Source organism: Dromiciops gliroides, chromosome 3 (assembly GCF_019393635.1).
Source record: "Dromiciops gliroides isolate mDroGli1 chromosome 3, mDroGli1.pri, whole genome shotgun sequence".
NCBI classification, from domain to species: Eukaryota; Metazoa; Chordata; class Mammalia; order Microbiotheria; family Microbiotheriidae; genus Dromiciops; species Dromiciops gliroides.
The window spans coordinates 68,215,515-68,241,026 of record NC_057863.1 but is presented as its reverse complement, the minus strand read 5'-3'; the positions used below and the strand labels follow the sequence as shown (position 1 = coordinate 68,241,026).

At 52.4% G+C, this 25,512-nt stretch overlaps 1 protein-coding gene across 2 annotated transcripts; it reads left to right on the top strand.

The window, feature by feature from the left end:
* Positions 1-1,979: 1,979 nt before the first annotated feature.
* Positions 1,980-24,909, top strand: ASIC4 (acid sensing ion channel subunit family member 4). Of its 2 annotated transcripts, XM_043998805.1 has the most exons (10): positions 1,980-3,048; positions 19,278-19,422; positions 19,814-19,941; positions 20,324-20,486; positions 20,738-20,794; positions 22,089-22,242; positions 23,491-23,582; positions 23,694-23,773; positions 24,063-24,167; positions 24,319-24,908. In XM_043998805.1, the coding sequence occupies exons 1-10, from the start codon at positions 2,467-2,469 to the stop codon at positions 24,430-24,432; spliced, it is 1,620 nt and encodes a 539-aa protein (XP_043854740.1). In that variant the 5' UTR covers positions 1,980-2,466; the 3' UTR covers positions 24,433-24,908. The 2 variants fall into 2 exon arrangements, with proteins under 2 accessions (XP_043854740.1, XP_043854741.1); XM_043998806.1 differs by lacking the exon at positions 20,738-20,794 and having other exon boundaries at positions 24,319-24,909.
* The last annotated feature ends 603 nt before the right edge of the window (positions 24,910-25,512 follow it).

Sequence of the window (25,512 nt, the reverse complement as noted above, 5' to 3'; positions counted from 1 at the left end):
GGCAGGAGGAAGGAAAAAGGGGGAGGTTGCCCCATCCTTCGGTCACCTTAGCAACATTTGCATTTCCCCCAACCCAGCACTTCCAGCTCTCTGGAGATCCCCATGACCAACTCCTTCCCGAAACACCCCACATTCAGCCCTTCATTTGGAAGTTGAGGCCCATGGATCCTGAGGGTGCTATCCATAGGGATCCTCCAGGAAGATCAGTGTTGGGAGCCAGGTATCCAAGTCCCCAGCTTCCTTCTGGGTGGGGATATTGCTGTAGGTCAGCTTTTTCGGTCCCAGTCTCCCTGCCGGTCAAGGACGGTACGTTTGACTAGGAGCTGGGGCCAGACCGGGTAGAACGGAAGGTGCAGGGTATGCATGCTTCTGCATGGGGAGGGACCTAATGTCTCCAGGGAGGGCAGGAGAGACACAAGATAGGGGTGGAACTGAGCTGGCATGAAACACGGACCATTTCTCCAACAGGGACCCCCGGGGAGACATTCTCTTCTCTCCCTGTAGGGCTAAAGCCGGGGTTGAGCGCCCCCGCCCCCAAGAATGCCCCGGCGGGTGTAGTAGATGGGCAGGCCTGGTGCATGGGGGGAGGGGGGGGTGGCGGCAGGCGGGCTTTGGGCTCTAATCCCCAGCAGCTGCCGTTTCCCTCAGATCGATTCCCTTCGCACTTTTTTTTTTTCTGCTGCTGGTTCCGCGGCGCTGGATCGATGGAGCGGCCTCCCCCCACCTCGCCCCTCCGTGCTTCCTCTCCCTGCTGCTCATTAGCGCTCCGATTAATCAGCCCCCCCCCCCACTTTCCCCCGGGATATGTGCTCCCTCCCTTCTAAAGACACATGCTCCCACACACTGCTCTTCCTTACCCCCTCCTAACACCCCCTCCCCAAAGCGCCTTCGTTCCTCTCTTGCCACCCCCTGTCCCTGGAGGGCACATACATGCTAATGTTCCCAGGCCAGCCCACATGCTTCTCCCTGTCCACGACTGCTTGCTAGCGTGTCTCCCTCACCCTTCATCAAGATAGCCCATCCCATCGGGTGTTCCCCTGCTAGGCTCTGGGCCATGGCATGTTTCTAAGCTTGGCCACCTCATCAACACAAGTATTTTTCCCCCTCAGCTTTACCTGGCATTGGTGTGATTATTTTTCAAACCTTAAGATGCTGTGGTAGTCCCCTAGTGCTCCCACAGTTGTGAAGACAGCACCCTCTACCCCCCAACAACCCTTAAAAAGCGTTTTCATCTTACCTACCTCAGCCCCACACCCAACGACAATTTCTCCACAGAAGTTTCTCCTCACTTCCCCGAGGGAGACCCGCCAAACACATGCACACCCACACCCACACCCCCTCATCCAGGTAGGACAGACACCCTCCCTACCTCTGCTTTCCTCTCTACCTGAGCCCAGGCTGCTCTCTCACCAGCCTTGCCATACCATCTGGGGGAGGCAAGGGAGCCACAGCTGCTGCCAGTCAGCCGCGAGGACCCCCTTTGCTGCTGCTCCCTGGGAGGTTCTGGGGACTTGGGGAGGGAGGGGAGGGCCGGGCGCTGGAAGGGAGACCTGGCTTCTTGGGGGGCAAAGCCCTGTTAGCCATAACCGAGAGGGAGCCTTAGGGAGGCGGAGAGGAGCTAGTGCGGGATTCCGTAGCTTCTCTTCTTCCTCTCAAGTTCATGAGCTATATTCAAACAAGTGGCTCAGGTAAAGCGGCTTGGGAAGCTGGAAAATGGGGCAGCTGGGTCAGACGCAAGGCCAGTGGTAGTAGTGGTAGCAGCAGAGATGTCAGGTGGTCCACCGTGGACCTGGGTGGGGTCTGCGGAGTGGTGCTCATCCGTGAACCAGCGTGGGGGCTGCTCAGGGCCACGGCCTCAGGCCCAGCAGGGAATAAAGGGCGCAGGGCAGAGGGGGGAATCTGTCATGTGACTGGGAGTGGGGGGTGGGTAGGGCGCACCCTGTGGCCGGGGGCGCAAAGAGAGTTTGGGGGTCCTGAGTGAGGTCGGGGGTGCAGAGCGGGGCTCCCCAGTATTGGGCTGGGGTCCACTCCCGCCCCTGGCGCTCCCCTCCCCTGGCCCAGCTCCTGCTGCCCGCCCGCCCGCCGGTGAAACGCTGTTGACATGTCCTGAATTATTAAGCGCGGGGTGGGCTTCGGAGCACATGCTGAGCGGCGCGGGCTGAGCGGCGTGGCGGAGCGAGCGCTCGCAGGGACACACGCAGGGGCTGACAGCTGTGCTGCTGCTGATAAGCGAAGCCACAAGGAGACGATCGAGGAGAGAGACAAGCGGCGGCAGCAGCCAGGGCTGCGGAGCTGCTGGGAGTGTGAGCAGCTCCCCTCCCTCGTGCCCCCCTCCCCCTCCTCGGCTGGAGTTTGGAGGAGCGGCTGCTGTCACCACCACTTGGGGAGAAGAGCCCGGGCTGCTAGGCGGGGAGGGGACGGCGGCAGGGACTCTCTGGCCGGCCAGGTCCAAGCAGCCAGGGACAGATGCCTATCGAGATAGTGTGCAAAATCAAATTTTCCGAGGAGGATGCCAAACCGAAGGAGAAGGAAGAGGGGGACCAGCAGAGCCTGCTGGGGGCAGCATGCCAGGGGGCACCCCCGAGGGACCTGGCCACCTTTGCCAGCTCCAGCACCCTGCACGGCTTGGGGCATGCCTGTGGCCGGGGGCCTCGAGGGCTGCACAGGAGCCTGTGGGCACTGGCCCTTTTGGCCTCCCTAGCTGCTTTCCTTTACCAGGCGGTGGGCCTGGCCCGGAGCTACCTGGCTCGGCCTCACCTGGTCTCCCTGGACCCAGCCGGGGTGGCCCCTGCCCTGGGCTTTCCTGCTGTCACCCTTTGCAACATCAACCGCTTCCGACACTCTGCTCTCAGTGATGCTGACATCTTTCACCTGGCCAACCTGACGGGACTGCCCCCTAAGGACAGAGATGGACATCGGGCAGCGGGCCTTCGGTACCCCGAGCCGGACATGGTGGACATTCTGAACCGCACTGGCCACCAGCTGGCTGACATGCTCAAGAGCTGCAACTTCAGTGGTCACCACTGTTCCGCCAGTAACTTCTCTGTGGTGAGTCCCACCAGCTGGCTTGCCCCTAGCACTAGGAGGGGCCATCTGGGTTGGGGTGGTGGAATGGGGTGGGTGTCCTGGATCAGGATTCCCCATTGCCTTTGCCACCAGAGTCCTTCCTTGGTGGCTCCCCTGAGCTTAGAGGTCCCTCCCTCCACTCCCTAGGCACAGAGCCATAGCTGTGGAAGCACCGAGGGGCTTACCCTGATCTTATTGCTGTTGCCACTGCAGCACTGCCATGGTTTGGAGGGGGCATCCTGGTGCCAGGTGGCTTTATCAGGGCAGGTTTGCAATGAAGGGATAGGGCAGCTCCTGGCTGGAGCACTGTGGGAGGCTTCTAGGTCCTGCCACCCAAGAGAACATCCTCTTTCCAGAAAGTCAGGGTTTGTGTCTCCCCCCCCCCCACAATTTTAACCCTTCTCTCACTCCTGCTCCCCACCCCCCACCAGTGCCGGCAAGTAGCATAGCCAAAGGTTAGGGGCTCAGGAGATTGAGGGGGAGCAGCTGTGGAAGGGCTAGGGCTTAGGGGGGCATCTTGTAGAGCTGGCATGGGCAATACCTAGAAGGACCTCGTGGACATTTACACAGTGCTAGTGTCTTCTCTTTCTCTCTCACACACTCCCCCTTTCATGTTGTCCCTCATGCTCAGCTCTGGCTTTTTCACTTTCTCACTGCCACTGACAGCTCTTTCCCTCTTATAGCCTCTCTCTGGCTCTTAGACTCAAGCTCACTCATTCATTCTTAGGTGCTCCCCCCCCCCTCCCCCTGTCCCTTATTCTGGCCACAGTTTCTTACACAGACTGGTTCTTACATACACACCGCTCCATTCCTGTGTGTTGGGTTTGACGTGAACCCCACATGAATTACTACTACTCATCTCCATCCTCTTACTGTCAGAGTCTTGGAACACAGGAAGAGGGAGGGTCATTCCCTGAGTGTCATTCCCTCACATGATAACCATGATCTCTCTCAACTCACACTCTACATGTCAGAATCTTCTACACACACACACACACACACACACACACACACACACACACACACACACAGCTGGTGGAGAGGTCACTGTATGTGCACACAAACACACACCGGGACTTTTGATCTGGGTTTCATATGTACATGTACATGTACACACATACACACAGAGTAGTGTACCACTGATGATGCATGAAAGCCTTTTGCCCACTTGTTCATGTCTGTCTGTCTGTCTCTCTCACACACACATACACACGCCTTCACAAACATTCACATTGTATCTGATATTTTGAGTCTCAAGCACACAGTTCATGTCCAACTCACACCACACTCTCTCTCTATTTTTTCCTCGTTTTTACTGCCCAGTGTCCACACACGTCCACATACATCCACACACAGAATCACTACTGCCATTGAATCAGCCACAAGATGGAAACACAGATTGTGGTAGAACTAGGGTTCTCTATGAGGTTCTCAACACAGACCCTGCTTCAGCATCAATGGGACACATGCCCCAAATAGAGCAATGTACCCTATCATAGCTGTCAAATTTGGACTTGTCCACCACTATCCAGAGGGGACTTGGTGCTATGGGACAATTTTGAAGAGGGACATAGAGCAGGGATGTCAACCCCTTTGGCCATGGGCATAAGTAGAGGCAGTGAGGGGGGAGAAGGGAGCATGGGGTGGGGGAAGATAGGTATGTTAGGAGAAGAGTGGGCATAGGGTGGACAAAGGGGGTAAATCTCTGCTTTGGGGTGGGGGACATGAACAGTGAGCTGGAGAGGGGCTGTTGAGGGAAACTGAGGTAGCATGCTAGTCTTCTCTCATTCCCCTTCTCTTATGTGATATATTTCTCAGCCTTATCTCTCTGCAGAGACTGGGAAGGATCAGGAGAAGGTGGGATATAGAGTTGGGGGGGGGACGAAGAGAGGGGGTCACAGTACCCTGTGAGGTTCCCACTCATGTTTGTCATCTCCCTGGGGTAAGATTCCTTTTGTGCTCTCCCCGCCCCCCCCCCAGATCGGGGAGGAGCAGAGACTGGTCCCAGCAGGTGCTGATGGGGGCCAGAAATCAATGGAATCTTTGTGCCTTCTGAGCGAGAGTTTGTATGTCCAGGCCTGAGGGGGATGGGAGGGGGGAAAGGGAGGAAAAAGAAAGGGAGGGGGAACCAAAGGGGGAAGACAGGAGGGGAGATGAAGAAGTCCAGAGGGAGGGAGGCAACAGGAGTAGAGGAAGAGGGGGAGGAGGAGGGGAGGAGGGAGAGGAGTAGAGTGGGAGGGAAGGGAAAGGCCAAGATAGAAGAGAAGAAGGAAGAAGGGAGGGAGAAAACTGAAAGAATGAAGGGAGAACAAGGAGAAATTTCTTGCTGTTCTCTGGGAAAGGCTAGAACATGTGTGTGGGTATTCCCTACACAGGGTCAAGGAGACCCATGTGAGGAATTCCTTGGACTCATGGGTTTGCTCAGGGTGAGAGTGATGGGGCAGGGCTGTGTGGAGGGCATATTTCTCTTTGGTTCTTTTGATACTGGATAATCTGGTGACATGAGGATGATGGGAGTTTTTAGGGGTCTCTTGCAGGAGTGGCTTCAAAACAGTAAGGATTGGATGAGAAGCAGCAGACGTGAAGGGGCAAGCCCATTCACCTTTGGAGATCCATTGTCCTTTATTGCTGTTTCTTTTCCACCCTGCCCCCACCCCCATCCTTCTCTCTTAGAACTGGAAATCTGGATTCTGATTCTGATTTTGGCATTGGGAGGAAAATTATGGGGATTGATCAGTGACAAACATGGCTTCTAGAACGGGGATGGGTCCATGATGGGAATAGGAACTGATCTTGGAATGATGAAAGGGAGTTCTGGTCCTGATTGGAGACTGGGCAATGAGATGGGTCAGCCGGTTGGAGGAATGGGTCGGAGGAGGGGGTTATTGTCCTGTTTTTTTCCTCTTACCTTCCTTGATCCTTCCTTCCTCACTCCCCACCATGATGTGACCTTTCCTCTGGAATCCAAGTTAATAAATGTCACATTTTCCAGCCTATTTTTACTTTGGGTAATGCTCCCTCCCCCAGGCCTCCTCAGCTGCTGCTCTATCTAGCTTCTGCTACCACTTCAATCTCTCACCCCCACACTTTGTTACCTCCCCCACTCCCCCAACTCATTTCCCATCTCCCCACTTACTTTTCCCCTATATATCCCCTCACGTACTTCTACCTGTTCTCACTCCTTACCCATTATCGCTGCTCTTTACTCTCCCTCTCTAGTCTTCTCCAGCCACTCTCAAGCAAAGCAAGGAAGCACCAAATATTTATTGAGCATCTGCTATGTGCAGGGGCCCTGCCAGACACTATGAGGGGTTAAAAAAGAAGACATGGTCCCTGCCCTCAGGGATCTTACAGCCTAAACACATCCTAAGAGAAATAACAATGAAAGACAACAGATGGTATAAGAGATGTCACCGGTTATGATTAATCACCAAATGATGTCTCCAATCACTAAGTGCCTCGAGTTCAGAGAAGGGAGAGATCCTTTACAGGTTGGAAGGGCCTGGGAAAGGTTCACTGGAAGATCAGAAGCACCAGCTAGGCCTTGGAGAACGAATGGGAGAGATTTGGATAGGCAGAGAGGAAACAGCATTCCAGGTAGGGGGGAGGCTTGAGAAAATGCTTCCTCCCACTCTTTCTGCTCTTACCTTCTACTAACAAGACACGATTCCAAGTGAATCTACCCTCCATCGGTCCCTCAGTCAGTGGTTCCCATTGCTCGACAAAGATTGGGATGGATTGGATGTGTGGCTGAAACCTAAGGTATAATAATAACACTAAACACTGATATGGTGCTTAAGCACTTTACAATTATTATCTCATTTGATCCTCACAGTAACTCTGGGGGGTAGGTGCTGTTATGATCATTCTCGTTTTACAGATGAAGAAACTGAGGCAAACAGGGTGAAGCGACTTACCCAGGGTCACACAGCTAGTAAGTGTCTGAGGCTGGATTTGAACTCAGGTCTTCCTGACTTCAGGGCCGGTGCTCTGTGCCCTCTGTTGCCACTTACCTGCTCCTGCAATCTATCCCTGGGAAAATGGTTGACTTTGTGCATGCACATTCCTTGCATGAAGTGGGAGCCAGTCAGGATTCAAAGGGCATTTTTAGAATGAACAAACCAAATAATGATAATGCTACCTTTTGCTTCTATTATACTTCAAGATTTGCAGAACCTTTTCCTCACCACACCCGGTGAGGTGGGCAGGGCACATATCATTATAACCTTTTCATGGATGAGGAAACTGAGCCCAAAGAGGCACAGTGACTTGCCCAAGACTCCGGTTGGCTGACTTTGAGTAGTTTTCTTTCTGTTACATCACACTCTTTTCAATGGCCCCTAGGTGGCGCCATAGTGCACAGAGTGCTAGGCTCAGAGTCAGGAAGGCCTGAGTTCAAATTCGACCACAGGCACTCACTAACTAGCTGTGTGGACCTGGGCAAGTCACTTAACCCTGGTTTGCCTCAGTTTCCTCATCTGTAAAATTAGCAGTATATCTGTCAAGAAAACTCCAAATGGGGCCATGAAGAGTCCGCTACGACTGAAACGCTTGAATAAGTCTTTACAAGACAGATGACTTGAAAACTTTAAGGAGCCTCGTCTATGACTGGGCCAGCACTCCAAGCTTTTCCAGCCACAACTTGAGATCCATTGCCATGACCTTCAAGAATGTAGGGTACTGGGGGCAGCTAGGTGGCACAGTGGATAAAGCACCGGCCCTGGATTCAGGAATACCTGAGTTCAAATCCAGCCTCAGACATTTGACACTTACTAGCTGTGTGACCCTGGGCAAGTCACTTAACCCCCATAGCCCTGAAAAAAAAAAAAAGAATATAGGGTACTTTCTCCCTCTTGCTGTGGCCTTGGAGGAGGACTAAGAGGAAGAAGTGACAGCAATAGCATATGTCTACATAACGTTTTACACTCACAGATGCCTTACCCAAGTGGTATTATCTGGTTCTCATAGCAACCCTGTGGCATAAGTATCATGTTCATTTTGTAGATAGGGAAAGCCAAGCTGAAGATTGGGTGCCTTGCAGGGTCCACACCTCAACAGGGTGTTGGAGGCTTTAGACCTAGTAGTCTTCGTCAGGCTTCCAAGGAGGCCAGAAGTTTTGTCAGTTTAGTTATAGACCCTAACATGGGGAAATCTGGTAAATAAGATTTTGGGTGGCTTTGGGGGATGGGGATTGGGATGTGGCCAGGTAGGTTGAAAAGATAGTTGGAGAATCAACATTTAAAAAATATATGGGGCAGCTAGGTGGTGTAGTAAGTAGAGCACTGGCCCTTCAGTCAGGAAGATCTGAGTTCAAATCCTGCCTCGGACACTTACTAGCTCTGTGACACTGGGCAAGTCACTTAACCCCAACGCCTCCGTATATATGTATGTATATATATATGTCTATATATACATAAAGATATACACATACAAACATACACCCATGTATATCTATATGTGTATGTGTGTATATATGTGTGTGTATACATATATACTGGTCTGTGTGTGTGTACACACACACACACACACACAGAGAATATTTTATATATAGGTTTAGGTCCGACTGTGTTTTATTTCTTCCTCATTGTTAGTATTGTCTGGGTGGCACTGTTTGGTTTTGGAGTCAGAGAGGATAGGGTTTAAATCTTACCTCTATCACTGTTTGTGTGACCTTGGAAACTCGACCCCTCTAGGTCTTAATTTCCATAGCTGTAAAAGAAGGGGGTTGGACTAGATGGCTTTAAGGTCCCTTTTAGTTCTGAATGACTGTTTCCCTTAGGTGGGGAAACTGAGGCAGGGAGCAAAGTGAGTTTCCTGGAAGTGATGAGTTCACAATCAGAACCGAATGGATCCAACCCATCTTACAGATGACCAAACCAAGACCCAGGAGCAGGGAAGTGTCTGGCCCGAGGTCAGCTGGCAAGTATCCTAGCCAGGATTAGCAGGCAGGTCTTAGGACTCCCAGAACCGTAGGCTTAGTGTGTTATTGGAGACGACAGCAGACACCAATGAGGGCAAGAGAAGAAGTTGCCTGTCCCTGTTCTCCTCTTACCAGACTCATCTGGGCGACCCTACTTCCCCTCCCTGACTAGGCCCCATTCTTACCCTTCCTACCTACATTCTTTTCCTTATTTTCCCTTGACTGGCGTGACAGTTAATCACTCTCTCGGTTCTCCTTCCTCTCTGCTAATCAGGCACAATTAGACAAGGCCACTTCCAGCTGGGCAGTCCCCCGTTACTCCCCCTCTTACCACCGCCTCCTTCCCCCACCTTTCAGGTCCGCTCCAGGACAGACGGGACTGAGGCCTGGTTTGGGGCCCCCTGAGATCACAATTCCTTCCTTTTCTCTCTCCGTCAGCCCATTCTACCTGGGCACCCTCACCCTCAGGCCAACATTGAAATCCTCTGTCCCGGATTCCTTTTTTTTTTTTTTACCACCCCAGGCCTTCCTGCCTTCCCCTGGTCCCCCCATGCCTCCCTGACTCTGTTGGATACCAGGCAGAGGTGCAGGAGGCTGCTGGGCCCTGCCTGCTCTGTCAACCTGTCCAGCTGCAGCTTTTTGTCCAAGTCCCTGTTTTCCGATGGATGCTGCCTTCATTTTCTCTGATCTTCCTCTTTGCTACAGCCCCGGCTGCACTCACCCCTCTTTTAGGGGGCTTTTTGCCAGGGGTGGGGTGGGGGTGGCATCTTCCAAAGGGAAGTCAGATGCCAAGGGGTGACCCTGTGAGCTCTGGGTTCCTTTTTGTTGGAGGGGATCAGGGACTGGAAGGAGACCTGCCTCGGAGGGTGGGAGGGGGCCCTGCAGAGCCAGTCCTGACCCGGTCCCACTCTGCAGAGGCCCCCGCCGGCCTCTTCATTAATCAGGAATCAACCGGGAGCCCAGCTCATTATCAGCTCAGCTCCTCCATGGAGCTGCCGGAAGACACTGATTAGTGTTTGTAGCAATGCTCCCTCCTTCTCCCCTCCTGGACCCCCACCCCAGCTCCTTGTCACTTCTTGTACTTTTCCCCACCTGCTCCCCCTCCCTCTGCTACTTTCCTTCCTGTGCAGAATTAACTCCCCAAATTGTCTGCATCCCAATCTCCCCTCACCCCACCTCCTCCCTCTGCAGACCCAGGCCAGATGTGTTAGTAATGTTATAAGATCCCGGCTGGGGCAAAGAGGATGGGCTTGGGGATTTGGGAGGAGGCAGAGAGCTGGGGGGAGGGGGGATTTAGTTTGGAGGAAGGAGAAAGGTTTTGACCAGGAATACCCAGGTCCCATCTGTGATTTGGTATCCAGTGACGCAGGGCAGCTGGTCTTCGGCCGTTCCGTATCCTCTCTCTGGGGGACTGGGGGAGGGTGGGGTGGTCAGTGACTTCCAGGAACGAGAGAATAAGGGGGAGCCCAAGGCCCAGGAAGAAAACCCGTGGCTCCCCCTGCCTCTTGAATGACGAGGATGCTTGGGGCTTCCGACAGCAGAGTACTTACTCCTCGGCCCATCCCTGACTCTGATCTCTTCAGCCTCCTGCTGGGCAATAACCAGGAGGGAGGGAGGGAGGGTGGTGGCTTGAGTCTTAGAGGCCGGCTCAGCCAAGGGGGTGGAGATTGAGTAGGGAAAAGACCTACCTGGCATCTCCCACGGTCAGGGCAGGGTCAGTTTGGGGTATTTACACCCAGCAGGTAGTCAGACTGGGCATCCTGAGGGAGGGAGGATGAATCTGGGAGAATGAATGATGGATATGGGAATGTGTGTGTGTGTGTGTGTGTGTGTGTGTGTGTGTATGTGTGTATAGGTGTGCAGGGGGGTGGTGTGGTGGGACCCTGAAGGGTTGGAGAGGAGATACTTTACACAGGGAGGGCACGTATGAGGGTTTTAGGGGCGGGTGGGGGCTGGGATCTCTTTTTTCCTCCCCAGCGTGAAGGATTGGGGAACCAGCTCTCCCCAGATGAGTGTGGAAACCCCTACCCACCTGGCCCTATCTTTTCATGCCCCACGATGGCCTTAGGATGCCCCGTTTTGGCTGTTGGGGTTAGTGGGGGGAGCAGCCCCAGCCCCAGCCCCAGCCCCAGTGAGGTAGAGACAGGCTGCAGTGAGTGAGTTCAGGGAAGAGCCACGGGATGATTAAGGGGAAATGGAGGATTGATTTAGGAGGAAAGATTAAAGCAGCTAAATCCGTGGCGCTTGGCTCAGCGGTGACTAAGCGTGGACAGGATAATAGCTTACAAATGTGTGAAAGGTGTAAATACCAGGCAGGGGGAGGGGAGGGAAGGCGGCTTGACTGGGTGGGGGAGCAGAAGGGGCTGGGAGCCATCTTCTAGGGGCTGGAGGTCCTGCAGCTACTGGCCCCGTGGCTCTGAGGTGGGTCAAAGGGGAAGGTGGCAAGGGGATAAGACTGGCAATCACTCTGTCTGAGAGAAGGAAAGATGCTTCTCCTGCCTGGGGAGGTTGAGAGCCCTGTCTGCAGCTGCTTCCCGGTAGGGGGTCTGCCAACTGATTCCCGCTGTCCACCCAAAGCCTTGGTCTCTTGACCTCAGGAGCGAATGAGGGGAGCCCCGGTTTGAGAGGCTGGTTGGAAATGCTCATCTTCCCTTTCTCCTTGTCCTTCTTGGCCCCTAAGCTCCCATCTGAACCCGGAGACTTCTTGGTCCCGGCCTACCTCTTCTCCCCCTTCTGCAAGCCCCCTCCCCCTACACACGCATACTGGTGTCTCTCCTGAGCATCATCTTTTCCCTGCAAGGCCTCTTAACTCTCTTCATTCTCCCCCCTCACCCCCCCACCTCCTCATAGAACTCCCCCCCCATACACTCCCCCCTTCACTGGCCGCTGTGGAAGCCTCTGGCGCTTCTTGAGCGGAGGTCACTTTGCTGAGGAGCTGGGAGCCTGGGGAATGCAAATGAGGCAAACCCAGAGAGAAGAGGAGAGGAGACAGGAGGGAGGGCGCTGCATGTGTGATGGATGTATGCCAGACCATGTAAGTGTTCAGGAGAGAGGGGCACAGTGAGTATGTGTGCAGGGCTGAGTGGGGGCAGGGGTCTGGGCTCGAATGGGTTCAGGGCTGAGTGGATGGATGTAGGGGGTGTGGGCTTGGGGGGTAGGGGGTGTTCTTAGGGATGGGTGTCCTTATGCAGCACTGAGGTAGTCCTGGGCTGTGGTGTGGATGTGGGTTGTTGTATAAGGCTGGATGGATATAGGGGTGTGGGATTGTGTGTGTAGTTGTGTAGAAAATTGGGTGGGTCCTCGGGCCACAGAAGTATGTGAGTGTGGCTGTTGAGGCCTGCATGAGTTTCATGGTATAAGGCTGAGTGTCTTCACAGGGGGTGGGGCTAGGGGGGTGTGTTTGGGTAGGGCTAGATGAATTGGGGATGAGTGGTTGTGTGGGGGCAGAGGTGTCAGGGGACTACATGGGTGTTGAAGGGGTTAGGTGTGTGTGTGTGTGTGTGTGTGTGTGTGTGTGTGTGTGTGTGAGGTTTAATGGATATGGAAGTGTGGAGAGTCTTGGGAGTGTAGATTCCCAAAATGGGAACCTGCTACTCTGTCTTGCCTCTGTATATCTTTTTTTTTTGGTGGTGGTGGTGGGTTCTCTTTACATGCTATTACCTTCAAGAAATGGAAAGGGGCACCTTCTTCTCCTGAAGGACAAATCCTATCCTACCCTGGACCCCGTAGTCATCCCTTCCTCTCACCCACCTCACTTATACAATCTGGCACACACTGAAGATGGTTGGTGGACAATCTAAGTAGGGGTGAGAGGATTTCGGGAAGGGGATCATTATTTAGAAGGGAGGTCGATGTGAAGAAAATGGGATTTCTCATCTTAGTAAGTGGCTTTGAGTCTGCAAGGAGCCCCCCCTCCACAGATCCCATCTACTTCCCTGCCTCAATCTGGGAGCTCTCTTCTCGTTTCTCACCCAGGTCTGCCCTTGGATCCAACCATCTGAATCTTAGAATACCACATTCCCCTCTTCCTGGAGCCTCCTCATTTCTCAGCTGGCTCTAATTGGGTTTCACTGGAGTCAACTTGGGTATAAACATTGTGGTGTTCCCTCCCCCGCCCCCATCATCATCACCATCCTCTTAGTGGTCTCTATCCCCTGCTGGTCTTCCTGCTCTTGACTTCCCATTTCCCATCTCTCTCTTTTCTAAAGATCCCTTTGCAGGTAACAATAGCTCACTACTACTCACAATTTACACTCGAATGAAGACAAAGACAGCTTCTCCCAAGACACAATTACCCCCATGGGGGTTGGGGGGCCCGGCGGGAGGAAGAAGGCAATTCCCTTCCTTAGTCTTGGGAAATATTGGGGTAAAAGCTGGGTGTGTGGGGGGCTGTGACTATAGATGGAATCCTCCCCGGCCTGGATGGATTTTGAGTATGTTGGGAAAGGAGTTCCTCTTAAGGATTGGTGTCATTTAAACACTAGACCCAGATGTATCTTGGGAAGAGTGTTAAGTCCTCTTACCATGATTAAACACCTCATCCTTTATTCTGATCAGCCTTGTTCTCTCAAGTTCCTCTGTCTGTCCCCGGAGAATTGGTAAAAATGAATTGGGGATGAGGAGAACTGGGGGTTGGAAAAACTAAAAAGTCTTGGGACCCCACTTACCCAGTACCTAAAGTCCTCACTCTGATTCAAAGGAGAGGGTGCCTATACTGCCGCCCCACCCCCAAAGTCGGTCCTTTCTATACCTTCGGGGTCTGAAGATTCAGGCCTCAGAGATGGGGAGAGGGAGTGAGGGACAGAAGCCAAGAATGGGGAGGTGCAGCTGGATCCTTGATGGTGGCACTGAGGTTGGGGGGCAACTAGCAAAGTATGAGCTCCTTGGCTGAGGCAGAATGCCCAGAAGGCAGCTGTGATAAAGTCCGGCCAGAAGATTAGCTCTGGGATTAGCCCAGTCTCTGCAGCTCCCTGGCTGCCTCTTATCTCCCGGAGGCTCGGCCCCCTCTCCCCACCAAAGCTCTGAGCCCTGGCCCCACTAATTGCCTGTTAACCCCGTGGGCACTGTGACTGAAGGGAGAGGGAGAGGAGGGGGGACGTTAGGACAGCAAGAGCGCCACTGAGGGCATGGTGCAGAGAGAGCTTTCCTGGGAAATGGGAGCCCAGTGGATAGATAGAGCCCCAGGGACTGAGAGAGCCGAGCACCGAGTTTAGCTCAGGACAGATCTCTCCAAATCTCAGATTACTGTCTCTTGTTGCAGAGCGGGGAGGAGGGAGTTGGGAGGCTGGGAAATGTGCCCGGGCTGTCCAGGGGAGGGAGGAGTGTCAGGGACTGAAGGGCTTGAAAGGCACAGGCTAAGGGACAGAATTAGGAAGGTGGACAGGCAGAGGCTAGGGGGTCACACAGACAGGTGAAGAGCAGAGGACCTGAGGTCAGGAAGATAGAGCAGACACTTATAAACCAGACAGCGAGAGAGCAGAGGGTCAGAAATCAGGGGGACAGACAGAGAGTAGAGGGATAGAAATCAGGGTTGTGGTGAGGGACCAGATGGAGAGCAGGGATATCATAGGCAAAAGAGAAACCAACAGAGAGGAGAGGGGTGCATGCAGAAAGGAAGGAGATGATGCTACACACTGGAGGGGTAGAGAGAGAGGAAGTGAGGAGGTGATGAGAGTGTCCAGGGAGCTGATGGGAAAGACTTGGGCTCCATTCATTTTTTTATGCACTGGCACAGAACCTTGTGCCAGCACCATTGACTCCTTTGCTTCCCCCCTCCCTCTCTCCATCCCCCCACCTGGGGCAGTCTGTGGTGGAGGAAACATGGGCAACCACTGGGATCTTTGGGACAGAGTGGCCGTGCCGTCTCCATGGAAGAGACAGCTGGGCTGTGCTACCACCAGAGTCCTGCCACTTAGGAGCTGGCGGCTCCACCCGCTGCCCGGCCACCCCGGGGGCTGTTTCCGGGGCAACGACGTGGTCTGCCTGGCAGTCAGTGTCGCGTGGGGGGGATGGACGGGCAGCTTGGCCTGACCCGGCTCCTTCCCTGTGGACTTCCCTTCCCTGGCCCCAGCCTATCCACCCCCACTTTTGCTTCCTCCAGGATGGAGGGAGGCGCTGAGGGTGGGGTGGGAGGATCGTAGGCTCATGGGCTTTAGAGCTGGAAACCCCCAGACCCAACCCCAGTGTCTTATAGAGGAGAAAACGGGGGGGGGGGTAGGGCAAAGCTCATGTAACTGGCTCAAGTAGCAGAGCCCAGACTCTCTCCCTCCCCTCTGCTCCAAATCCAGCCTTTTTTACTGATGAAGCCAGTGTGCCAGAAGTCTGGGGTAACCGGCCTGGGCAGGGTGGGGTGGGGGATGGCTGCTGAGGAGCCCCAGGGCTTGGGGGGGAGGACGGCAGAGGCCGGCTTCCCATTCCTCACCAAGTTTGTACTGTATGGGGCTGATCTTGGTGTTTGTATGGGAGGGTCTGGGAGCATACCCTCTCTTCCCCTGTCCCTGTCCTTCCCCTTCCCCTTTCCCCTCCTCAGGTAGCGTTTTAGAACCTGAGCACAAAATATGGACTCCCTCAATCTGCCCTGGCTAACTGATTGAAGGAGGTCATAGCCAATATCCATACTCTTGGCTTCCCATCACCTACTAAGTAAAGTCCCAAATCAGCCTAATATTCAAGGCCTTCCCATGCCTGCTGCCACCCTTCCTGTCTGGTCCTATTTCATGACTTCTCCACAAGGCAGATTCCAGACAAATGGAACCAGCACCCCGCCCCCCCCATCCCTGTTCTTTCCCCTTTCTTTGCTGCTTGTTCTTTGTACCTGAAATTGTCTCCCTGATCCACTCTGTCTGTTGAATTCCTACTTGTTGCTTATAGGTTGATGCTTAAGCCACGTCCTCCAGGAAGCCCTCCAAATCTCACAAAGCACTTGTTTTTCAATGTCTCTAATTCACTTGTCATGTATAAGTTTTGTACTGCAGTTATTTATCTAAATTTGCATATCTCCTAGAGCCTAGCATAGGGTTCTCTTCATGCAATAAATATGTATAGGCAGTTGAACACATAGGAAAGGGGAGAGGAATGAGGGAAAAGAAGGAATGGAACTAATTAGGGTAGGGAGGGGGGCAGCTAGGTAGTGCAGTGGATAGAGCACTGGGCCTAGAGTCAAGAAGATTCATCTGCCTGAGTTCAAATCTAGCCTCAGATACTTACTAGCTGGGTGACCCTGGGCAAGTCCCTTAACCCTGTTTCCCTGTTTCCTCACCTGTAAAATGAGCTGGAGAAGGAAACAGCAAACCATTCCATTATCTCTGGCAAGAAAACCCCAAATGGAGTCACAAAGAGTCGAACACACCTGAAGAACAACTACAACAACAGGAAGGGGGTTGGTCATGATGATGAAGCTAGATGGATAGTCCTTGCTGGGTAAGAGGGAATGGTGTAACAGGCATCGATGGAGGAAGGGCAGTGAGAAGGGATGAAAGGGTAGAATGATGAAGGTGTGAACATGAGGTTGGAGAGAAGGGAAGAAGAGTAATGGTGAAGGGGGCAGCTAGGTGGCACAGTAGATAAAGCACCAGCCCTGGATTCAGGAGGACCTGAGTTCAAATCTGGCCTCAGACACTTGACACTAGCTGTGCAATCCTGGGCAAGTCACTCATTGCCCCCCCCCCAAAAAAAAACCAAAAACCAAAACAAACAAAAAGAGAAATGGTGAAGAATCTGTTCCTGGAAACCTCCTTGAGATGATGGCACTGTTGACTGTGGGCAGGGGTCATGTGAGACTCAGTTGGGCAAAAGGACATGAAGCACTCTACCAGTCCTAAAGCACCATATAAATGCCCATCATTGTCACCGTGGTTGTTATTATTGTGTTTCAACAACAGTCTGTTACAGCCATCCAGTCTGCTGATGATTTCATTCCCTGATCTTTCTACTGCATTCCTGCTGAGCTCAAGAAATGTTTATAGAGTGATATAGAGAGTGTGCTGGAAAATGCTCAACACTATATATCCACTGGGGGGGAAAGCAAACATATGTGCACACATTTTTTTTTTTTGCGGGGGTGGGGTGGGGTGTTAAGTGACTTTCCCAGGGTCACACAGCTAGTAAGTGTCAAGTGTCTGAGGCTGGATTTGAACTCAGGTCCTCCTGAATCCAGGGCTGGTGCTTTATCCACTGTGACACCTAGCTGCTCCTACGCACATACTTTTAAGATTAATTGGCATTACTAACATTTTCTCCATCACTTTCTTGTCTAGACAATCAACAGATTAATAAATCAAGCTCTAATTTGTAGTGATTGATTTTTTTGAGGTGTGATGGCTAGCACTGAAAATTTAACAATGGACTCTTGAGCAGGTTAGAGTTGATTCCAGCACACCCTTGGGATAGGGTGTGTTGAATCCCGTGGCAGGGTGTGTTGTAGGGGAGGCCCGTCACCTAGAAGCAAGTTCTGGGGGAGATAAGGCTGCAGCATTTGACCAAAAGAGGTTGGTTATTAGGGGGAAGGCTCTCCACTTCCATAAGTATAAGAGTTCAGGCTCTTATCAACCCTATCCTGGGCTCCTCTAATACCCTACTAACTTGTCTCTCTGCTTCTCTCTTCAATCCATCCTTCACATGGCTGCCAAAATAATCTTTGTAATACACAAGGCACAACATATCACTTGAGTATTCAAAAATCTCAGTGACTCCCCATTACATAAAGGGCAAAATGCAAACTGCTTAGCCTGGCACCTAAAGCCCTTCACAAGCTGAATCTACCTTCACTTGCCATGCTTGTTTCATGGGATGAGTCTGTGTGCCAGCCAAGCCAGTCATTCTCTGATGTGGCTTTGCCTCCTCCCACCTTCATGCATTTATGTCCAGAATGGCCCCTCTTGACATCTCTCTCTGCCTCTTGAAATCCTTGTCTAGATTCAAGGCCCAGCTTGGGGACTGCCTCCTCTACAGAGTCTTCCTTGATTTCCCCTTCTTCATTCCACTCCTCAGAAATGTCATCCTGCCCTCCGTGTATTTTTACACCCTCTCCTTTGCACTTATCATCTTATTTTGGGGGTACTTACCACTTATTCTGCCTTGTATTATACTTACAGAAGTAGGTATCTGATCCCCTCCATTAGATGATATTAATCACTTGCTCTTTGAGGGCTAGGACTGTATCCCTTCTCATCTTTTTATTCTCAGCTTCCAGCACAGTGCTGCACTTCACAAACCTGGCATGTTCTTACGTTCTTTTTTTTTGGGGGGGGGCAGGGCAATGTGGGTTAAGTGACTTGCCCAGGGTCACACAGCTAGTAAGTGTCAAGTGTCTGAGGTCAAATTTGAACTCAGGTCCTCCTGAATCTAGGGCCAGTGCTTTATTCACTGCGCCACCTAGCTGCCCCAACCCAGCATGCTCTTGATCCGGTTTTGGTGAATTTGTTGAGGTTGGGGATGTGATGCATTGGAGCTGACCTCCTGGGAGGCAATTTCCTTGGATCCTAGGAAGGAGGTGAATGAGGGTGATTTCCCAAGGTCTCCCTATTTCTTCGTACCAATACTAATCTCAGGTGGGGCAGTGCCTGAGGGAAGCATGGTGCTCTGGGCTAAGCAATAGACTTAGACTCAGAAGAAGAGGGGGCAGGGGATAGGAACTGGATCTGTCATTTCATTGTTATAGGGGAAATCCTAAATGAAGGAACTCCCTCTACCAGCGAGAGCTCGTGCCTTCTCTACAGCTTAGTCTTACAGTGTTGCCTAGAACAGAGGCAAAATACACAGCATCTATTGGCTTCCCTTCTCTCCTTCATCCAAGCTCAGTTCCCCCTGGTCCTTGACTTTCCCTTCTCTTTGTCTGTGCTGTGTCACCGCCACCTGGTGGATGCTGGGATAATTCCCTGAGCAAGGAGAATAAGGATGCAGAGAATGGGAGTGGGTGAAAGGAAATTTGGAGGACAGATAAGAATGTGGGGCAAACTGGGGGAGCATGACTTCCCCAAAAGAGACGTTGGCTTCTCCCTTCTTCTCAATGGCTTGTATTACCTTAGCCCCAGCTATGGATAGCCAGTACTATGGCTCAGTGGATAGAATGATGGGCCTAGAGTCAAAACCAGCCTCAGACACTTCCTAGCTGTGTGACCCTGGGCAAGTCACTTAACCCCTGTTTGCCTTAATCCACTGGAGAAGGAAATGGCAAACCATTCCATTATCTTTGTCAAGAAACCCCCAATGGGGTCACAAAGATGCAGAGGTGGCAGAATAACAACACTAATGACTTTAAGTGGTGACCTCCCTTTCTCACCTTTCCCCCTAGGTATATACTCGTTATGGAAAGTGCTACACTTTTAATGCTGACCCCCAGAGTCTACGGCCCAGCAGGGCAGGAGGCATGGGCAGTGGCTTGGAGATTATGCTAGACATTCAACAGGAAGAGTATCTGCCCATATGGAGAGAGACTAGTAAGAGGAGATGGGGCTTTGGTGGTTGGGATGGGCTAAACCTTGGTTTTATATAATAGTCGATTGCTGTGTTGGGGGTGGCGGGGATTGAGAATGATTCAAGAGGAAAGAGATTGAAAACTGCTATATCTGCCAGAGTAAGATTTCTGGCTGGGGGCTCATGGTCAAAAGAAGATCTATTTTTTTTTAAATGCTCAGAGCAGAGAGAATACATCCACTGGACTTTCACTTGGGTATCTCAAGTCTTTTCTCTGAGGGGAGATGTGGTAACAGCCTCTTTGGGAGCCATTGTGGGGGAATAAGGAGGCTGGCCATCGAGCCTGCACCCCGGAATCTCCCAGAGCTCACCAGAATTCCCTGTACCCCCATCTCTGGGGCTCTTTCCCTGCAGATGAGACATCATTTGAGGCTGGCATCCGGGTTCAGATCCACAGCCAAGAGGAGCCACCGTATATCCACCAGCTAGGGTTTGGGGTGTCTCCTGGCTTCCAGACATTTGTGTCCTGCCAGGAGCAGCGGGTGAGCATAGTAGGGAAGAAGGCAAGAATGGCCGCTTTAGCCTGAGAAACTTCTGAGCATTTTGGGTTCTCCAAACCCAGGGGGCATCTGCCTGCTTTGGTAGCAGGGTCTGGGATCTGAGGAGCAAGGTCAGATGTAAGGAGCTGTGAGCTGTGATTTAGGGATTAGGGACAGGTAAATAGAGCTTTTGGTTTTGACCCCCTCAATAGCAGAAAGACTCTAAAGTCAGAGGACCTGGGTTCAAATCTCACCACTGATAATTCTCTATATGACCAGGGCCTCGGTTTCCTCATTTGTAAATCACGGTTGGATTAGATGGTTTCCGAGGTCCCTTCTGGCCCTAGACCTATTGTGACCCCATGATCCTTCTTTCCTGTTTCAGCTGACATACCTGCCCCAGCCCTGGGGTAACTGCAGGGCAGAGAGTGAGGGAGGGGAGCCGGAACTCCAGGGCTATGCATCCTACAGTGTCTCAGCCTGCCGGCTGCGTTGTGAGAAGGAGGCTGTGCTGGCTCGCTGTCACTGCCGAATGGTTCACATGCCAGGTGGGTGTGGTGCCATCCATCAGCCTGCCCTCATGAGCTGCTCTATCCTTCCTTATGCCTTTCCTTAGTAGCTTTCACCACCAGTGTGGAGGGGGGAGGGATTTGCATTTGTGTGTGCATGCATGTGTATATACATATATGTGCATGTGCAGGTATGTGCATGCATGTGCATGCCTATGCGCTCAGAAGGGTAGGGCTTGGATAGTGGGGAAGGGACTGTGGACTCCAGGGACAATCTCCTCTCCCCCTAGGCAATGAGACCATCTGCTCCCCCAACATCTACATCGAGTGTGCAGACCACACTTTGGGTAGGTGCTGCCTTCTTCCCCTTCTCATCCCACTCCCTTCCCATTTCTCCAGTTCCCCATTTCCCTCTATCCCCACCTTTCTTTCTCCCCATTTCATAGAATCATGGAGTTGGAGGTACTTCAGAAACCATCTACTCTAATCCCTGTCTGCCGGAGAAATCTTCTGTGTAACACTCTTGATAAGGCAGTTTATTCCATGGTCAGATAGCTCTAATAGAAGCTTCCCTGTGTGTCTAGTGAACAAAAATGGGCCTTCTTTTAAACTATCCCTCTTGGTTCTGGTTTTATCCTCTAGGACCAAGTAGATTGAGCTTTGTCTCTCTTTGACATGAAGCCATCAGATGTTCAAAGACAGACACATGTCTATCCCCATATCTTCACCATCTTGGCTACCCCATCTACCTTTATCCCCATCTCTAGATCCCTATATATCTATACCCTTATATCCTACATCTCATTCTATATCCCCAGTCTTGCCTTCTATTGCTTACCCTGTCTCCCCATTAGCCCAGTACCCTATCTCCCTATCTCCTCTCCATCCAATCTTCTCTCAACAGGCTCCTTTGGGGGAGTGTCTAAGTCCATGGGACTTAGGGTTTGGGACTTTGGAATAAGCTTAAGAGGCAAATCAGGAGTCCATTCTGCCATTAACTTACCGTGTGACTCTGGAAAAATACTTTATCCTTTCTGGTTAAGTGAAAGATTGACCTTTGGAGGCATTGCCCAGAATCCATATGGGGCAAACCCCGTCTGCCCATGCAGGCCCCTCTTCCACTTTCTTTTTCTAGCCAACTCTGCATCATGTGACATTCTCTCTCCCCTGGCCCCCATTCCCGCTGTCACACACTAGCTCTCATGCACCAGCTTCCTGAGTTCTGCTTATCCCCCTTTCACACAGTCTGGCCTTTACCTGTGTACCTAGCCGTCTATATGGCACCTTTGCCACAGTGGGTGAGTCTTGACTTATCACTGAAAATCTGGTCTCCTCCTGTGATAGCTTGAGGTGGGGGGGGGATCCAGATTAGAGTATATTTGGAGCATCCAGACTGCTCAGAAGTGTCTTGGGTGAGGCAATCCTAGGCTGGCTCCAGTGGGAAGGATCTTAGATCATTAGGATAAAACGGGTAGATATGTCACAGAATGTGGGAGTAATACACTGAACTTTGTTTGGGGAGGTCTTTTTCTTGTGACTACACCCATCTGAAAGGACCGGTATACCCCACCTCTGCCACCTGTTCCCCTTTGAAGTTTTTACCTTCTCTAGCCCATCCCAGATGGAACTGTTGTGTTGCAGACTCTCTGGGTGGGGGATCAGGAGGCCGCTGTGCTTGCCCCATGCCTTGCAATCTGACACGCTATGGGAAAGAGATCTCCATGGTTCGGATCCCCAACCGAAGCTCGGCCCGATATCTGGCCAGGAAGTACAACCGAAACGAGACCTATATACGGTACAGGGGTAGTAGTGGGGTCAGGTATGGTGAGGAGGCATGGGACAGCTGCAAAGACCTGGAGGGTGCTGAGGGTGTGAGGTAGGGGTGGAGGAATCATGGCGGTGGGGGGTGGGGGGGGGAGCTGCAAGGAGATGCATCCATCATGGTATAAGGAGTGGGGCAGGGAGGGAATAGAAGGGTAAGGGTGGAAGATGAAGTGGTACTAGGGGACAGAAAAAATAAAATCACTGAATGTGCCCTGCATCCAGCATCTGCCAGGCACATAATAGGCATGCAATAAAGGTAGAATTAATTAAAATAACACATCCACTAAGTAGTTATCGAATGTCTGTTACATATAGGACAGTGTGCTAAGGATGTGAATGAATAAATGATGAATAATGGTGTGGGTAATACACAGATGAATAAGATCCCCCCCGCCAAAATTTACTGTCTTATTGGGAGGGCAAAAACCAAAATTAAATGCTGACTCCACAGAACTGACTAAACATTATAGAAATTGAGAGAAAAGTGATTGCTGTGATAGTCAAGGAAGGTTTCATGGATCAGGTGAGACTTGGGGTGGACCTTGAAGGATTTAGGTAGGCAATGGGGGAGAGCAATCTCGGGAGGGGAAGAGCACAAGCAATGACAGGAAGGCTTATAGTCATTGTGTGTTTGTGGGATAGTCAAGAATGGAGCAGGTGCGTATTGGAGTACAGTGGGAAGTCTGGTGGCACAGAGACCTTGTCATGAGGCCAAGTTAGAGAGGGCCTTGAATGGTAGGCTGAAGAGTCCAAAGACTTCATTCGTTGAGTGTTGGGGGGGGCACTAATGTAAATTCTGGAGTGGATGATGCAGTATTTGAGGCTGTCAGAATGACTGCAATAAGGATCATCCAGTTAAATCAGAATTTTAAGGGACCTTAGAGAGCATTTAATCCAATACTCTCCAAGGGATAAGGCAGGGGACTTGTGAGCAGCGTGGGTCTGTTCTGTGGGAGTGCCTGGAGGTAGCTCCACATCTCTTTTTACCCTGATATTTTGGAGACACGAGCCCCACCTGCGTGATCCCTGAGGGGCAGGTGGAGGCCATTGGCTATTTGCTCCATAGTCCCGCTATCGCTGACCTACCATAGCTTCCAGGCGTGTTCTAGATGAGGGGTGTGGGGGGGGTCGGTTTCCCTTGCATCCACTCCATGCCCCTTGCCAATCTACCTGATGCCCTGCCCCACTCCTGTCCTGAACCTCCCGAATGTTTCCACAGAGAGAACTTCCTGGTCTTGGATGTTTTCTTTGAAGCTCTGACCTCGGAGTCTGTGGAGCAGAGAGCAGCTTATGGCCTGTCTGCCCTCCTGGGTGAGACCTGTTCCCCCTGCCGGTGCCTCAGCTGGGTTCTCGGGCTTCACCCCAGGCCTGGCTTCCCAACCACCTGCTCTTCCCCTGATGCAGTGCTATTTCTGCCCCCAGGTGACATCGGAGGTCAGATGGGGCTCTTCATTGGGGCCAGTGTCCTCACCTTTCTAGAGATCCTTGACTACATCTATGAGGCAAGGATGGGGTCCTGGAGGGGAGGAGTGTCTAGATGTTTCGGGGCTAGGAGGGTGAAAGCCGTAGGGGAAGTATTTGGGGGGGTCAGTCATTGGGAGTGATGGGGGCAGGACAAGGAAACCTGGGCAAGTCAGCTTTCTATCACAGGCTCTTCTGAACATCTTCACTCCCTGGGGCCCTTGGTTTCCTCATCTGTAAAATGAGGGTCTCTCTCAGCTCTGAATCTATGATCCTATGATTTCCCCCAATCCACTGAGCCCACTCTCCTTCCTTCTGAACCCTAACAAGGTGTCCTGGGACCGGCTGAAGAGAACCCGGCGCCGCCCCAAGCCACCCCTTAGGACTTCGACTGGGGGCATTTCTACCTTAGGGCTGCAGGAACTGAAGGAACAGGTAAGAGGAGGTTTCCCAGAACCTGTGGCCTGTCCCCTTCCTCACCCTCTCTGAGAAATGTCCTAGTGTTGAGCCTCCCACATCAGCAGACACTATGAAGGGTGTGCTGCCCTTTTTCTGACTGCTCAACCTCACCCTTGTTGCCCTGCAGAGCCCGTGCCCAGGACGAGGCTGTGCTGAGGGTGGGGGGGCCAGCAGTCTGCTCCCCAACCACCACCACCCTCACGGCCCTCCCGGAGGGCTTTTTGAAGACTTCGCCTGCTAGGACGGTGCTCTCAGAGGAGGGAGATAAGCATCCGGGCCCCTATACAACTGTACTTGGTGGAGCCAGGGACCCCTGCACCCCTACCCTTTCCCCACTGGGGCAGAATACAGTGACTTCCAAGGGCTGGGGTCGTCCAATGGGTGCTCCCAGGGATATCAGCTGCTGCCCCTCACCTACCCAGTCTCCCAGGTCCTGGCCATCCCATCGTCTTCTTTCTCTCTTCTCTCCCCACTTTCCCTCACTCAGATCCTCACTCCCAGGAGCTCAGACTAGCCCACCATAGCCTAGGACCCAGCCGGGGGCTGGAGAGCCAGGCCTTGGACTGGTTCAGGACCAGGGTGGGGAAGTGTCCCTTGGAGAGGGCAGGTGTATGTGAGTAAGCCTCTCCCTGGGGAGGGGTGCAGATCCTTGCTCAATAAAAAAACAAAACAAACCCTCTGTATATTTGTAAATAGCTGGGAGGGTAGGGTGGGGGTGAAATAGGGGTGGGAAAGGGCCAGTAGTGATCAGAGCAAGGTGGTGTGGGGCGTAGAGAGTGGGAGCCCTTCATGGGGACCTTGGGACTAAGTATGTATATGGGGGAGGGAGGGGTCCGTGCCCCAGGGGGGCTTCTGGGCTGGCCCTAGTTCAGGCCTCTTGGCACAGCCCCATCTCCTGTTAGGGTAAATGGGAATGGCCCCAGCTGGCCTGGTCTGCCCCCCCCCAAGTGCACCCTGTGCCCAGCTCTCAGTCCTCCCCTTCCTAAAGCCACCTTCTCATGCTCCTTAACCTCCATTCTTGCTTCCTTTCAAAAGACCCAAATGAATCTGGGTGGGCAGGAGGCCTGTCGGACCTTGGATGAGCTTGGTCGGTGGGGGGCGGGGTAGCAGGAGCGTCCTCCCCAGGACCTCTGTACCACTACCCCTCCCTGCTCCCAGCCTCGAGTCTGATTTTCTAAATCTGTGAAACAAATGGAAATAAAAAGTCACAAAGTATCGTGTGTGCGTGCGTGTGCACCTGTGTGGGTGCTCATGTGTGCGCTCGTGCGGCTAGGCAGTCAATGTACATGTGTAGACATGAATGGTTATGGGCTGTAGGGAC